The 15,125-nt window shown below is 44.4% G+C and overlaps 1 protein-coding gene across 1 annotated transcript in view; it reads right to left on the reverse strand.

Annotated features, from left to right (window-relative positions):
• Nucleotides 1-1,194: 1,194 nt before the first annotated feature.
• Nucleotides 1,195-15,125, reverse strand: part of NTSR1 (neurotensin receptor 1) — a 56,394-nt gene continuing 42,463 nt past the window's right edge. Inside the window, exons 3-4 of the mRNA XM_061441413.1 lie at nucleotides 8,200-8,290; nucleotides 1,195-5,932 (exon numbers count right to left, since the gene is read on the reverse strand). Coding sequence (XP_061297397.1) covers nucleotides 5,683-5,932; nucleotides 8,200-8,290 — 341 coding nt within the window. The 3' untranslated portion in view covers nucleotides 1,195-5,682. The remainder of the gene's footprint in view (nucleotides 5,933-8,199; nucleotides 8,291-15,125) is intronic.

A 15,125-nucleotide genomic window follows, 5' to 3' on the forward strand; every position in this document is an offset into this window, starting at 1 on the left:
GCCTGGGGCACAGTCCTTGTGCCTTTCTAACAGGAAAAGGCAGAAATGAATGGACTGTCTGCAGCATTTTGTTTTGCCTCACGTCACTGCGGTGTGATGGGATGCTCTATCGCGTGACATTGAGTGGGAGGGTTGCATGGGAGGAATGAGGATCTCTGGTTCCCGAGGGCTTTGCTCTGTCAAGGAGTCAGCCCTGAGCTAGAGAAGTCATAAGCAAAGGGCAGCATATTTCACTCCATGTGGTCTGGATTTCTGCTTAAGACATGGAGGATCCACTGGGAGCATCGTGCCCTGCACAAAGGTCTCCTGCAGCTGGAAAACAAGGAGATGATTGCCACTTGTTGTGGGTTTTCACTGCTGAAGGCACGAAAGCAGCAACGTAGGCATCAGACTAAAGATACACCCTTTAACAGAGCAGGGCTGGAGACCAAATAAAATGATGCATAAAATAAATGGTACGATTCTTTAATGATTGATGGTGTAAGGACAATAGAAGCTCCTGCTCTTCTCATCTAGAAGCAGCACCAAAATGCTTTTGGAGAGGCAGTGATTTTAGCTGTCTTTCAGAAGATTTTCCAGGCATGAATGATTCCAAATATTTAATGTTTATTTTGTTGCTCCTCCCGAGCAAACTTCCCTCTAGTAGAAATCAATGCAGTAGGGTTGAATGCCTAAAAACTATGAATATTTTGTGGATTTTCCTGGTGTTCAGCTGGGCTATTTCACAACAGGATGTTAACTGGGAGCTGCAGGGGGAGTGCAGGGGTCTGATTTTTGCTCATTAAGTGTTAGGACACTTTAATATAGTGGGTGACACCCAAGTATTTTGTTCCCACAAAATTATATCTCTATTACAAAAACAGATGCCGGGGAGGAAGTGCATCATGGAAAAGAGAGGAAGGTAGGAAGGGAAATCTTACTGCTGGGGAACAGTAAACCTGCTTTGGTTTCAAGCAACAAATTCTTTGGGATAAGGTCCGTCTCCTTTGCTCTGTACCTACAGCTCCCAGTGCATTGAAGCCAGCCTACATACTGTAGGAGAGGACTCAGGGGCCCTCCTGCAGAGGAGATGCAAAGGTCAGTTCAAGTTTGATGGGAATTCACCAGTTTAGACCACAACCAGACAGCCCACACTGGTAAGCAGGCTGTATGCTAAAGGCACAGCTGCCATTTCAAACACTTCCAGCCCAAGCCTTAAATTTGGATGTTTATTTCTTAGGATCAATAAATGACAAAATAAAATAAGATACCATACAGTACAAAGGCTATATCAAGAAGTAACCATTTCATTGCAGTTCGATCAGTAAATACAGTATCAATAACAGCATGTTACATCAAAAGAGTGGTTCCCATTGCTACACAAAAGGATTTTACACCCTCTTCCTTCCCTTTGTCACAGAAAATACTACAAAGGAGACGCTGACTCACTTGCAACATTCATCTTTTTTCCCCATTGCACAACAGGCCACAGAAAATAAAGCACATCAACGTTTTGTATCTCAGAAAATAAAAGGTGCACTTCAAAAAGTATTCGCCATTTAAATACAATATGTGCAGGACTATCAGGTGGCACGGCTGGGGAAGGACTCTTGATCACAAAGCCAGGACAGGGCACCATGAGATTTTGGATTGGCAATTCCTGTTGTCGTACTAACCGAATCCAGACCGAGAACAGGAGAACTGTAATGTTAAGAACCAGCCTGAGCTCAAGCAGATACACCTTAGTTTAAACAGCTACCAAACAACACAGCCAGGAAGGTATCAGACTGACACTCAAGGTGTTGTACAGGTAAGCTCTAGCTCTCTCATGCCATGTGGATGTCTGTCCAGGGGCACGGTAGGGATGGCAGCCCCACGATGAAGGGTTCAAACCTGCAACACAAGCTGTCTGCAGCAAGAGCGCACCTTGGGTTTTATTTCACTGAATGTTTGATGCTATAAGTGCAAAGGTCCTGCTATTACCATGTTTACAGCCTGTGTCCTCCTAACCCTCCTTTGGCTTTTCCATTTAGTGTTCTCCTTTAGGGGCGCAGTCATTGGAGCGAGGTCTCATGCACTTTACAAAATAGACGAGCTCAGCAGAGCACTCAAACACTGATGTGTGCTGGGCCTTTGGTGAGAAAGTCCTGTCTGGGGGAGGTTTCCAAATCGCATCATGACTTTGTAAACCTGATTTCACACGCTGCCAAACGGATGGCCCTAGCAAGGATGCTGTGAAGAGAAACAAAGCCTCAAAATAGCATTTGAAAGAGGTCGTTTGGTAGACTCTCTTCAGATGGGAATTTCTCGGGATCCATCTGGCAGCACTTCACATCTGTGGGTTCAACAGATACTTTATGAAGTGGGAACAAACATTTCAAAACACTTACAGGAAATTTGCATAGATTAACATCGTGCTGCTCCAACACTCACCTCTGCCCCAGACAAGACAGGAATGCAAAGGATGGGAGGATGCATGTTGTCTAATGGCAAAAGCCACTTGTACTCACTTAGGTTTAAAGCTAAACCTTGTTGGGTTCATAGTTCAACTGTTGTTAGAAGACATGGAAAGAGCTAGTTTTCTAGCATATACTGGGCAGTTTGTACTATTTCCTTCTCTATGGTGTCATGCTTTCCTTTACAAAACCATGGCGTCCTGCAGTGAGTTATCCTCACTTCTTTGAGCTCAAGGGCACTAAATATCTCTATTGACCATAGCAAAAATAGGTGAGGAGGGGGGAGAGGATGAAATCAGCTGTAATTTACACTTCTCAGCTCAAGGTAGTCAGATTTGGCCAGTGAAAGAGGTAGCTTTGAGCCTCAATCTCAGATTAAGGCCATAGATTTAGGTCTGCTCCCATGTTAAATTGCAGGAACGGAGCTGTAGAACCCCTCAAACTGCTTGGATACATCCCCCTGAATAGTCATCCCTTTAGGACTTGAGTGGCCCAACAAATACTGTGGGAAGAGTTTATGATAACTTCATTTTTACTCCAGCTTGTTCCCATTTTCATGTCAAACCAGAAATAAACCCACCAGTTTCTCTGAGCTGTGATCGAATATTCTGTATTCTGCCTATGTATCTCAGTAATGAAAATCTGATACAAGCATCTTATGTGAAACAACAAGGTTTTGAACAGTGTTTTCTAAGATAACCCAGCACATTTCAGCAGGTTGGTTGGTGTGGAAGGAGTATATTAATAATGTTTAACCTTTCAAAAGCAACTGAGACACGCAGGATGTTAAATCCCAAGGGAAGTCAAAGCAACAGTTACAGCTTCTGTGGGAGGTTTCCAAAACCACCTCCCAGCTGCTGGCTCATTTTAGAGGTGAAGTTAAAATATGCGGATCCTCTCCAGAAACACTGGAAGTGCCAATGTTAAGTGTGTGACATTAAGACTCCTCTTCCTTTGCTCATTGTACAGGGCAGTACGTATCGGTATTCTAGAGCTTTCTCCAGCCTGCCTAAGCTATTTCTAACAGGCAGACAGATGACATTTACTGATTTCTCAGATTTCCTTCCAAAGAGACCAGTCTCCTTTTTGCTTTTTTCTTTCTTTATTCTCTTGTGTGTGCCATTACCTGTTTTTCTTGCCAAAGAGGAGTCAGCTGTGCACGAGCAACTAAAGTGCTTTGTCAGCTGTAATCTCTGCCCCCTGTTTGGTACAACCAGGGCAAGGAATTAGAAGGCATGACAGAAGAGAGCTTGCAGTTTGGCTGAATCAGAAGAAACTGAAACTAAAGCCTCACTGACTTCTATTTTGAGCCCTTTCTTTTGGAGTGGTTCTGTACTAAGGGTTAAAATAATCTCCAATCCCTGGTGTGGCTGGGGGCCATGGCTGATGGTCGCCAGGTCTATGATGGTAGTTAAGTCTTTACAACTTCAGGTTATATATTCCTCAGAAGCAGATGGCTTTCTCTAATGACTCACAGCAAATGCTCTGCAATTGTTTTCTCTATGTCCTAAGCCCAATAGGACTTAAATCACTAGCCCAGGGAGTCAGGCTCAATGATCCTTATAAGTCCCTTTCAACCTGAGATATTCCATGATAGCACATCTATATCAGGAGAATTCACCGGTACCCAGTGGATCAGTAAGTCGTCTCCATCACTGTGTGAGTTCATCACTGGGACTAGATCCACATCTCCATCATTGAGACTTCTGCTAAGTACCAAGGATGCTTGTTAGCTGAAGAGTGACATGGGATCAGAAAGCAGAATTGAGCCAAGTGACTCTTCTCATTTGTCATCATAAAGGGGCAAGCCCTGCTCTCCTAACAAAATGTGGTGTGAAAGGGGATGCAAGGTCACCGCCAATAAATCACAGCAGAGGTTGCAGAGGATGATGGATTGGTTCCAGGTTCATGCAGGTCACCATGTGGTGATGTGACAGCAGGGAAAGCCCTTTAGCTTGTCCCAGAAGTGTGCGATTTCCTTTGCCAAAGACTCTGGAGCAGTTGGTACACTGCACAGCGGGCTGTTAGAAGTGGAACCATATGGGGGAAAAGCTCATGCTACCTATCCTGACCATCTGAGAAATGTCAAGGAGAATTTTCAGGTCTTGTTTCTGTTCCTTTTGCCTGTTAAAAGAAAGTTATTTTAGAGCTAAGACTCCCCAGTTTAGACCTTCTTGAGTCCTCCATTTGCAATACCTGAAGATTCTTCTGTGCAGATCAGGGTGACAGCAGGTCTGGCAGCAAAAAGAAATAATAGGCAGAACAAGAGGCCCTGCTGCTTACAACTGATGTGACCTCTGAGCTATCAGTTTGTGAAAATGGTAAGGAAGCAAGTAAAATTGGAATAAGAATGGGAAAAATCTGAAGGTCCACAGAGCTTGACACTTTTTCATCTCTTAATGCAGGCCAGCTAACTGTTCTCCCAGGTTTAAAACAGGATTTAGCTATATGGAAAAAGGAAGATTTTCCATTTCTGTTCATTCTCAGTGCTCCAGCTGGGCAGAGTTTCTGCATTCTTGACTTTGCCAGAGACTTTGCTATTTGTTGATGTTGCAGTACCAATACCAGCAGGAGAGGGGATTCACTGTGCCAGGCACTATAGATGCCCTAAAGTGAAAGGTGACCCTCATTCCCCCAAGCCACAGCCACCCCAACCTAGGTAAGGCATCATATGTTGTTATTTCATTCCAAGGAGCCAGACTGGCTCTTCTGAGCACCTAGGTCATATTACTCATAAAGTAGACATATTCCTAAAGTAACCACCTGGCTCCCTGAGTTTTCACTCCTCATCCATTGAACATCCCATAGAACAGCATGTCCATTCTCCAAAAACATCCTTTTCTGTTCAAAACTGCTTTCTCCTCATCAGACTCTCTGCTCGGTGCCACCAAGAGACGGGATCTCAAACCCTTGGATGTGAACATGGCATCTCTGCATTGAGACAAGGATGAACGCAGTATGATTTTTGCCTAAGTATAACATATTTTGGCTTCCCAGTTAACACTGCATCTTGATTTATGCCAGACTGAAGTTACAAAACGTGTAGACATTACTCACAAGAGGCAAGGCCAATGCTTTAAAATAACCTCAAAGTTACTGGCAGAACGAAGCCTATTCTTCCAACAAAAATGACTTTGCTAAACACATTTGTGTTACACGTGAATTTGGAGACCATGCATGAAAGTCACAGAGGCCTCTCTCAAGTTTTGACTCCGCGATGAAATGCGTTTCCCTTCATCCTTTGGCTTCAGTATGTAGTTTCCCTTGTGACCTGGCTGGAAAATGTGTGGTTGCTGGAGATGCTGTTGGATTTCCTGGTGAAGGCCAGTCGTTTCTTCTTCTTCCTCCATGGCAGGCACAGGAGCGTGAGCGTAGACAGGAAGATCTGTCGGAAGTTTGCAGACACCAGGTTGTAGAGGATGGGGTTGATCGCCGAACTGATGTAGAAGAGGACGTTTGTCAGCATGTAGAAGTAGTGGTAGAAGTTGAAAAGGGAGCTGGAAGAACAGATGAAAGAGAAAAATCTAAGTAGAGTGTGGAGAACTCAAGTCAAAGCCACAAGGGTGAGAAAAGCATGAGCTGTTTTTTCAGTTAATCCGTCTTGGCTGGGGACATGAACTTACCAATGGTGCATGAGCCACCAGGAAAACATCTATGTTTTCCACTTGGACTGGCCAAACGTAGGTCAAATGTCTCTATGGGAGTCTTACCCCAATCACTAGCAGTTAGAAACTTATTTATGCGCTGGGTCTGGACGTGGTATTTACCTTGTGCATTCATTTTGAAATCAAAGATAGATTCTGGAAACTGAGAAGCCGGATGGAAATCTGTTTCTGTGTCATGCATATACATCAGCTTGACTTTTCTGGCTGCAGTTTTAGTGTACAGAGCCTACAGAAGAGCCAAGATCCAGATGCAGCTGTCTCTCCCAGCAGTGAGAGCTGCATCAGCTCATTCAATGGGCCCCTGGGTTGGGATCTGCATGCAATCTGGGATAGCATTTTCTATTCTGGGGACAAGCTGATGATAATGTGCTCTTGAAACATACCCTGACCATAGCAGTATAATGTTTTCAACTAGAATTGGTTGAAAATGTGTCGCTATTTTTCTTTTCTTTTGGAAATACCTCTCCTTGGGCCAACTGAGATCAACAGCTCGGAGCTGAAACAGTTATAAACAGCATGGGTCTCATTTGCAAGAAGATGTTGCCCAGGATCATTCACCTCAGTGGAAATTGCAGACCTTTTTGTTAGCTGAGCGCTGCCTAACAAAAGATAAATAGATGTGTGCTGGAGTATATCACCAATCCCTCCACACCCCTTCAGCACTGCCAAGTACTGCATGACCCATCCAGTTCTTCCAAGCAGTTTTTATATGAAGATAGGAAGAATTAATATAGCAAAAGTCTATCAACTTCATGGGCAGAATGCATTTATAAATGAACACATCCAGATGCTGCCAGCTCTTGATTAGGTACCATACTGATACTTCACCATTCCTAATATGCCTGTAAATTCAATGTTTCCCTAGGATCCCTCATGGCTTTTAAAAGGAGAAACAAATAATATGGGAGTGCAACCACAATGCATAAATCAAAGGCAGTCATCACATAATTGATTGCTGCTTTAAGTGCTTTTCCTATAGGAAAGCAACCAAGAAAAAGCAGTTTGTCCCAGTGTGTGCCTAGAGCTCTGTTTCTGTGATTGAAGATAGGTTTGTGGTTTTCACTACGGATGGATGTACAATTCCATTCAATAGACTTCTGTATTGTAAATTACTCCTTTTTATGTTTGCAGTTAATGAAATTTTAATGTCTCAGAGTTCCTCTGCCTTTTGGTATTGTGGATTCTTTTCTTTTCCTGTTCCCTGCTCATTGCAGGAAACAGACCTGGTCCCAGGGAGAACAGGGATGTAACACCAGGGGAGGACAGTGCGTCTCACCCTGTCTCAGGCTACCTGGGTATGTATCCCCAGACAGCATTAGCACTTAATTGCAGATTTAAAGTGAATAATCAGTTCTATGGTTGCTTTGCTGAGGAACTTGGCCTGACACAGCAGAAAGGCTGCACGGAGCTGCTTGTGTGCCCTTGCACATCTGTGACCGGTGCACGTGCATTCAGCATAAGCATGCACTTATCCCTAAATTCTCTGAGAATCTGCACATTTTCTAATCAGTGCAACTGCTAGTATTTAATTTTGATCCACTCCCTGCAAGACCCAGTGAGTAACATGCCCCACACTCAGTTATTTCCCCACCTATGTGATAATCTCTCCTGTCACTAAGGAAATGTGGCATCATGGAGCTAAATCGTGCGTTGACAGGAGCTGCTCCGTTTCAGGGCTGATGATCAATAACTCTGCCACAGAGATAGCAATTCACTTTGGATGTCTAAAACCCCCTTTCCAAATGTCATTTCATCAAGGCCTGTCAGAGGTGGCTGTCCATTGCTGTTGTTAACAGTGGCAAGCCTGTGGTCGCAGCCACAGAAGAAGGGAGGGCTGACAATGCATCTTGGTTCGAACTAATGCTTCCTTCACCCACATATGGGGATTTAGACGATAAAACTCTTAATTTGGCTGGTAAAAATGGTAAGAAACCCAAAAGAATAAACCAAACCACAATTAGGAGGTTGAGGCTTTAACCCCTCATATGCAGAATGCTCAAATCCCCATCTCCATCCCCAAGTCTGCTGGTATCGTGGCAGCCCCATCCCCAGACCACATCCCAGCATGGTGGGAGCTGGTCCCCTGTGTTGTTACTCACTCTGTCCAGTGACTGGAGGGGACATAGCAAAACATGAGACGCCGTATGTGATAAGGGAGCCAACAGACCACGAAGGCAATCACCACAGCACCTGCAAGGTATGAAAAAAAACCATTACTTTTTGCTAGCAATTCTCTGTCGGGGTGAAAAAGAGACCTGTATGTGCGGTGCTTATTGCTGTAAACTGTTTTATCTAAACCCCCCCCTACTGCAAAGAATTAATAACCCTGAGGGACAGCCAGCTTGCAAATGTCTGTAAAAACAAGCATAACAGAGATAACAGAAAATAACAATAAGCACAGGGGAAATGACATTATGATAGAAGTTAAGGTAAAGAACTGCTGATGCCTAGTTCAGACTTTGGATTATGAAACTGTGTTTGCATCTGTCCTTGTGTTTCATGCCCTTGTGGCACTGCGTATTTTGTCCAAGCTACTTGAGGGATGTTAGTGTATGTTTTTCATCCAGGTAGACAGGGAGTCAGGGACGCTGTAATCCCATTAGTTTGCTATGTGGAGCCACTGGTCTCAGTCCCTGTGGTGCTAGGGATCATTAAACAGCCTCAGGAGCTGGTTTCTGGTGTCAGGGCTCGTCCTTTTGTTCCACGTTTTTGCAATTCCTGAGACACTGATTACAAGATGTTTGGCTCTAGACATTGCCATAATAAAAATGATAAATTAAAGGGTAACCAGAGAAAGATGATATGTTTTTTTCCTTTCCGGTTCTAGCCAAGGGACATCAAATGATGGAAAATAAAATGCAACAGCTCTGAAGGATGAAAGTGCTGTTGGATAGAGTGCGTTTGTCAATCTAGATTAAAGACCAGACAGATCAGGCAATCAAGGGAAAGATTTGTTTCCTTTTGTAATATGCATTTCAACCTCTGCATGAGATGACAGGATTCTGGCAGAATCCTAGCAGGAAATCGAGAAATCTCAGTTAAAACGTAACACAATAAAAGATAAGAAGAGAATGAAGGCTAAATGGAATAATTATGCTAATTCTTCATCCCAAATTTGCTGTATGGAGAATAGAGGCCACATCACTCTTGTCCTTTATGTGACCTGTAAGGGGCTAGGAAGCAGCAGAGCTCTCTTTGAGAGCTACGCATCACCAGTGCAATGCGGGTTTGGCACGTGGAGGCAAAGGCTGCTTTTCCTTCTGCCTTGGGATTGAAAATATTTATGTGGATGTGTCTCAGACCCAGACACTGCCATCCCACAGGGACTATGCCACAGCTCATAGAGGAGACAGGCAGAAAGATGTGTTTCCCTTTAAAAACACAGTCCAGGAGGAGCAAGTCTGGCTGTGGTTGCATCTCCCCATCACCATTACTCAGACAAGAGGCACGGGGGAGGCTTCAGTAGTGGAGTGGGGAGGGAAGGGTCTGTGCCCTGTTTCTGTGGGTGTCATCACTAACAGAGCCACTGCCTAATTTGTACAGAAATTAAGTAATTCCTCAGTACTTACAGCCTCATTTCAACCCCGTGTGCTGTCTCTCCTAACTAACAAAGGAGATGGTTATATTCTTTTAGTATCAGCCTGCATGATATATGAGCATCTTCCAGGAATGCTGCAAAAGCCATTTATTCAATAAAGTTTCAGGCAACTGAAGAGACATGTTTTGGAAGGAAGGCTAGAGGGTCTGGTTTTATTCTCTTTTCCAAGTGAATTCATTATTTCAATCTGAATATTTCTGGCTGCTATATGGTCACTGTGATCACAGATGCAATTCATCACTAGACAGCCTGCAGCTTTTCAGACGCTGTCAGGAGAATGAAGTTGACCTGCATCTGATCCTGCCCTGAGGAACGTTGATGGAACATTGATGGGGACAGCCCCTGGATGACACATTATGCGGGAGAAGTGGGGATGTCCACTGGGAAGCTCAGAGGGAGCGCTGGATGCCTGCCCTGCTCTTCCATGTTTCTGATCATCTGCTTTTGAGCATCTCCAGGAACTAAGTTCTTTGTTGGATGGTCCTTTGGTTTGCCCAGGATGGAGCAGTCCACCCATGACCCCCCAGGAGCACCCTGCCAGGGGCCACAGGAGAAGTGATGCTGTCCAGCCTCTTCCCCTCCACCCATCAGCCTTAGGCCAACAGGAACAAGCCAGCATCACAGCTCCAGTCCACCTGCTTTCCCAGAAGCTGTACAGGATTAGCTGGGTTTTCAGGCTGTGAAAGCAGCTTCCCAACGGGCTCCCAACACAGGTTCATTTGTGCACATCATAGTTTTTGCAGAGACCTACATCCACTAGCACTTCCCAGCTGCTTCCCCTGCATGTAGCTCTTTAGGAGCAGCAGGATTTGGATTCTTTCTACAGCCAATATTAAGTCTCACACATCTGCCTGTTAAATTTACCAAGGCATCAAATGAAAGTGGTTTTCTCCTGGTAAAGGATCTCTGCTTCTGTGGCTCAGACAATACTGTGCTAAATAATATGGAGGCAAGGATCTATAGCAGAAACAACACATACTGGGAGAAATATCTTCTTAACCTCAGCAAACAAATAGTCAATTAAGTAATCTGTGGTAATTCTGTAATATCACATGCAATCACTCTGCAATTAAAACTCTATTAAACACATTGCTAAGTGCATCAGAGACACTTACAGTCTGATTTGGCAATCCCAGCTGGGTAGCACGCTGTGCGGTTCTGTGCTGCCAGCCTCTGCTGCACAGATTAGGAGACCCTGACCTGTATTTGTCACCCTTAATCTGTATGTTTCAATTTTATCATACAAGAGATCAAGAAGATTTAAGGTGGCAATCTTGTCCTGTTTTTTTTCCCCTCCCCAGGGATGGATATGAAACACAGGAACGTGTGAGCTTTAGTCTAAAATGAGCTGTATCTTCGTTCCCCTTCTAAATCAAACTCCTACTGTAAATGTGTATTAAAACCTGAATTATTGCATCCTGTGGCCTTCTATTTTGTCCTATAATGGCCTTATTCTCTGCCCGCTTGAACCACATCCCAAGGAAGATGGGGAGAGGGGGAAGGAGGAGCAGCGGTGGATGAGCTCTTGTTTATTGCTCAGGAAGTCCTGCAGAAGGAAACATACATTTTGTGTGACATCCTTTTCATTGTGCAAAAGAAGATTTAAACCATGCCAGTCTTGATTTTCAGACTAAACTGGATGTGGAAGCAATTCTGGAAGTTAAATTGTATTAGATTGCACAGAGTATTTCATTTTACCTTGTGTGTATCCTGTAGCTGAAGCTGGCAGACAGCCCTTCTCCAGGGCCAGCATCTCAGAAAATTCATGTTTGGTTAACATGAGCACAGAGCAATATATCATGTGTAAAAATACCATGCTAAGTGCTCAGAGGCTGGTTTGACTGAGCACAGGAGCCACGCCTGGGAGGGATTTTCAGCCCTGGTCCCTCTTCTGGGGCCATCTGAGGCTTGGTGTGACTCAAAGCACCGGGACAGTGATGGGTAATGCGCCACTGCTGCTGAGTCATGCAGGACCCCAGGGATCCGCTGCAGTACAAAGCACTTGGCTGGTGTTTTCCTCCTCACTTTAGCTCTTCTATCCCCTCTAGGGTCATGCTGAGTCACAACCCCATGGTTTAGGGTGGCCCTTGGCAAGGACATCCCTCCATCTCTCCTTCTTTCTGTCCAGCAGAAGAAGAAGAGAGATGCTGCTCCCTCTTTAAACCACCTCAGCTGTTGATGGGGCATTCAGAGAAGCTCAGATCTATCCTTCCTTGATAGCTTAATTCAAATTATTTTGGCCAATTTGTTTCTTTTTCTGTGCATTTCGAGGGCAGCTGTAACACATGCAGCTGGGGAACAGCGCGTTGTAGTCTCTGAGCAGAAGCAGGAGCTGCATTTGGGTACATACAGACCCATCTGAACAACATCTCTCAGCCTTTCCTGCATTTCAGCTCATCAGCAGCCATGTGTCTCCAATGCTGCCCAAGGAATGCATGCTCCAGCTGGTACTGCTAACATATATGACAGTGTTATGGGGTTCATATCAGGGATCTGCATTAATGTTGATTTTGGGAGAAGCAGTTCTTGTGTATTCAAAGCTCCTGGGTTTAACATGCTTATTTAGTTGATGCTATTACAAGAGAATCTCTTCCAAAGTGGAGCAAGAGTCACTGTGCCATTTGATATGAGAGATGGCAAAAGCTGGGCCAAGTGTAGATGTAGCTGGCACTGCCAAGTTAAACCTCGAGGCGCTGTTTATATTAACATGATGCACTACCTGACAGGTCATAGGCAATGTTTATTCCAGCGGGCCCCAAAGTAGGGATTATGGGAGCTGCAAGGGTGGGTATGAGCCTAGTAAAATTAAAACTGCTTATGCTGCTATTTGGGTCACAAGGCTGCAGAAGAAAGGATTTCCATAAAAGTCAATAATAACCAGATTGAGGAGCTTTACACACCAGTAGTACTCAGGAGAGCAAAGAAGGAGAAATGGAATAACAATGGGCCTGGGGAACCCTTGGCTCCTTCAGACACCCCTGAAAACACAGAGCATTTGCTGGATATAATCCCCCTTTGCTCTTGCATGTATTACCGAGCAGTGTAAACATCAGATTTGACTCCTTATTTTCCATTCCCAGCAGCTGGAGATCTGCTTTTTATCTTTCTGTTTCATTTTCCTTCTTTTTTATTCCTATTGCGGGAGGATTGCCTCTTTCTTGGTTGAAGAGGTAGAAGATGCTGCCTCTCCTGAAAGGAGCCGTGCTCCCCTAAACTCTTTGTTAATGGCAGTGAGACAGCAGAGTGACTAGACAAACCTTCTGGCATGCAAAACCAGCACATTTTACTTAGACTATATTCTCCAGCCCTGATTTCCAATGGCTTTAGCTGACAGCTTTGAAAGTGGATGTGAATTCCTGCTGCTGCAGGGGATTAGAACATCCACTGGTTTCATCCATAAGGAGCAAGGCAGAAAACGAAGGTTAAAGCTAAGCTCAGGAACAGGATCTGACTAGCAGAGCATCACTGCTGACCCACTGCAAACTGGGGTCTCATCCTCTGTTACCTTCTAAAGCAATTATTTATTTTGGAAATTAAACAAGAAGTTGCTCGATCCCATTTAAACTTTATTCCTGCCGTTTCTCCTGGGGATATCCAGGTGTTTGGAGGAGAAGGAAGAAGAAAGAAAGAAAATTTCCCCTCTGAAGGATAGATAAGTGCTCCTGCCTTCTCCTCACCAGCTTCAAGGCTCTTTCTATTTGGTAAGATCAGGTATAACCTGAATTAGCATCCTCTGCAGCTCCTTTCTCCTTTTCTCTCCAGTTCTGGGTTTCAAGTGTCCTTTGGTCCTCCAAGAAGTTTTCCTCCAAGAAGGAAGTTTTCCAGAGGGACCCTGGAGCTGTATTTACTGCATGCTTCTGCAATGACTAAGGCCTTGGACAGACTTTATATTTAAAACCACATCAGTCAGCTTTTTAAATGCTCACATTGACAGGGTTTTACACCTGGAAAATCCACTTGCTGGACAAGACAAGCCTTAGAGTTGTCTTCAGAGATGCAGCCACGGGAGCCTGAATCCCAGCTGCATCCGCTGCAGCCAGAGCTGCAGTGCCAGAGAAAGGACATGGCTTAGGAGAGGAGAACAAAGAGTACCCCTGTCCTGAGAGGTACAGCCATCACCCCTTCCTGCTCCTCAGAGGGTGTTTATAGAGCGCTCTGATACTGCTTTCTTGATGTCACTTGGCAGGCTCTAAAGTAAACCTACACGTACAAACATCTCAGGGAAATATATACAACTGTCCTATAGCTAATTTATCCTCCCGGATTTCAGTGTGACACTTGAGCTGTTAAACCCAGCTTCCACTCACCCTTAATATCACAGCGCTTTTGCTGAGCTCCACTTGGAGCTGCTCAGGCTTTTTATTAGGGAGACAAACTGCCATGAATTTAGTTCCTTTCTTCCAAAAGAAATGGTTCATGGGCAAATCTGATTCCCTTAGTATATAGGAATTACGAACTATATCTGCCTAAGGAGCACATTTGCAGACTGGTGCTCTTCTGTGTATTGCAGCTGCCAAGTATTAGCTATTTGTAATTCCTGTTTGTGAGATGATTACACTAAATCTCACAGCAATATTCTCCTGAAACAGATAGCTCAGACTTGGAACATCAGAGAGGAGAAATGAATGAACTCTTCGAGACATTCCTGCAGAAAGAGAACTATTAATGCACAAGTTAATGAAATGCAGGCTGCATGGATGCTTCATTAATGCTTGGCCTTTGTCTAGTGTTACTTGAAGAAATACAGACCCCAAAAATCATAATTTACAAATTCTTGGATTTTCAGTAAAAAGAATGCAGTCTGACTTCGGCTCCTAAGAAACCCCTTAAGGAGGCATCACCCAGCCAGCTGTGGGAGACCAAAGGATATTCTTTTAATTGGTTAAATCTTTCCAAGTCCTTTAGAATTGCTTTCACTAAGCAGCTTCTCTAATGGAGCAAATGGTACCTGGAACTGATTGCATTTTAATAGGCTTAGCCAATGTCCACCCAGGGACATGCAAAGCCTCCTCTTGATGCCCATCACTTTGTCTCAACGTTCTCAGAGCTGAGCTGTGCCACCCAGTACCTCCTTCCTTCCTTCCATCCACAGCCAGAACCTATCTGACAGGCAGTGAGGGAGGCATTGAGGGCTGCTCAGTGAAAAATGGGCTGCAGGCTGGTGTATTGATGGGGCATTTAATCCTTGTCACAAAACTGCCCCTTTTTGAGAAGACATTTTGCCCAAACTGTGCTTTCAGCCCGAACCAAGCTCAAATATCACCTGATTTTTCAGTGCTGCTTGGAAATGCAAGACAGATAGGGAAGATTTATGTTGTCTTTCTATGTCTGGATACAGCATGCAATAGTGTGCACAGCATACACGAGGTTTTACCTACTGAAGGCTGCTTATTTGAAGGGTACGTGTGTGCACGGCTCTAAGATTCA

Source organism: Pezoporus flaviventris, unplaced genomic scaffold (genome assembly GCF_033815535.1).
Source record: "Pezoporus flaviventris isolate CSIRO_AGI_PZ_B2104156 unplaced genomic scaffold, CSIRO_AGI_Pfla_v1 ptg000213l, whole genome shotgun sequence".
Classification (NCBI taxonomy): domain Eukaryota; kingdom Metazoa; phylum Chordata; class Aves; order Psittaciformes; family Psittacidae; genus Pezoporus; species Pezoporus flaviventris.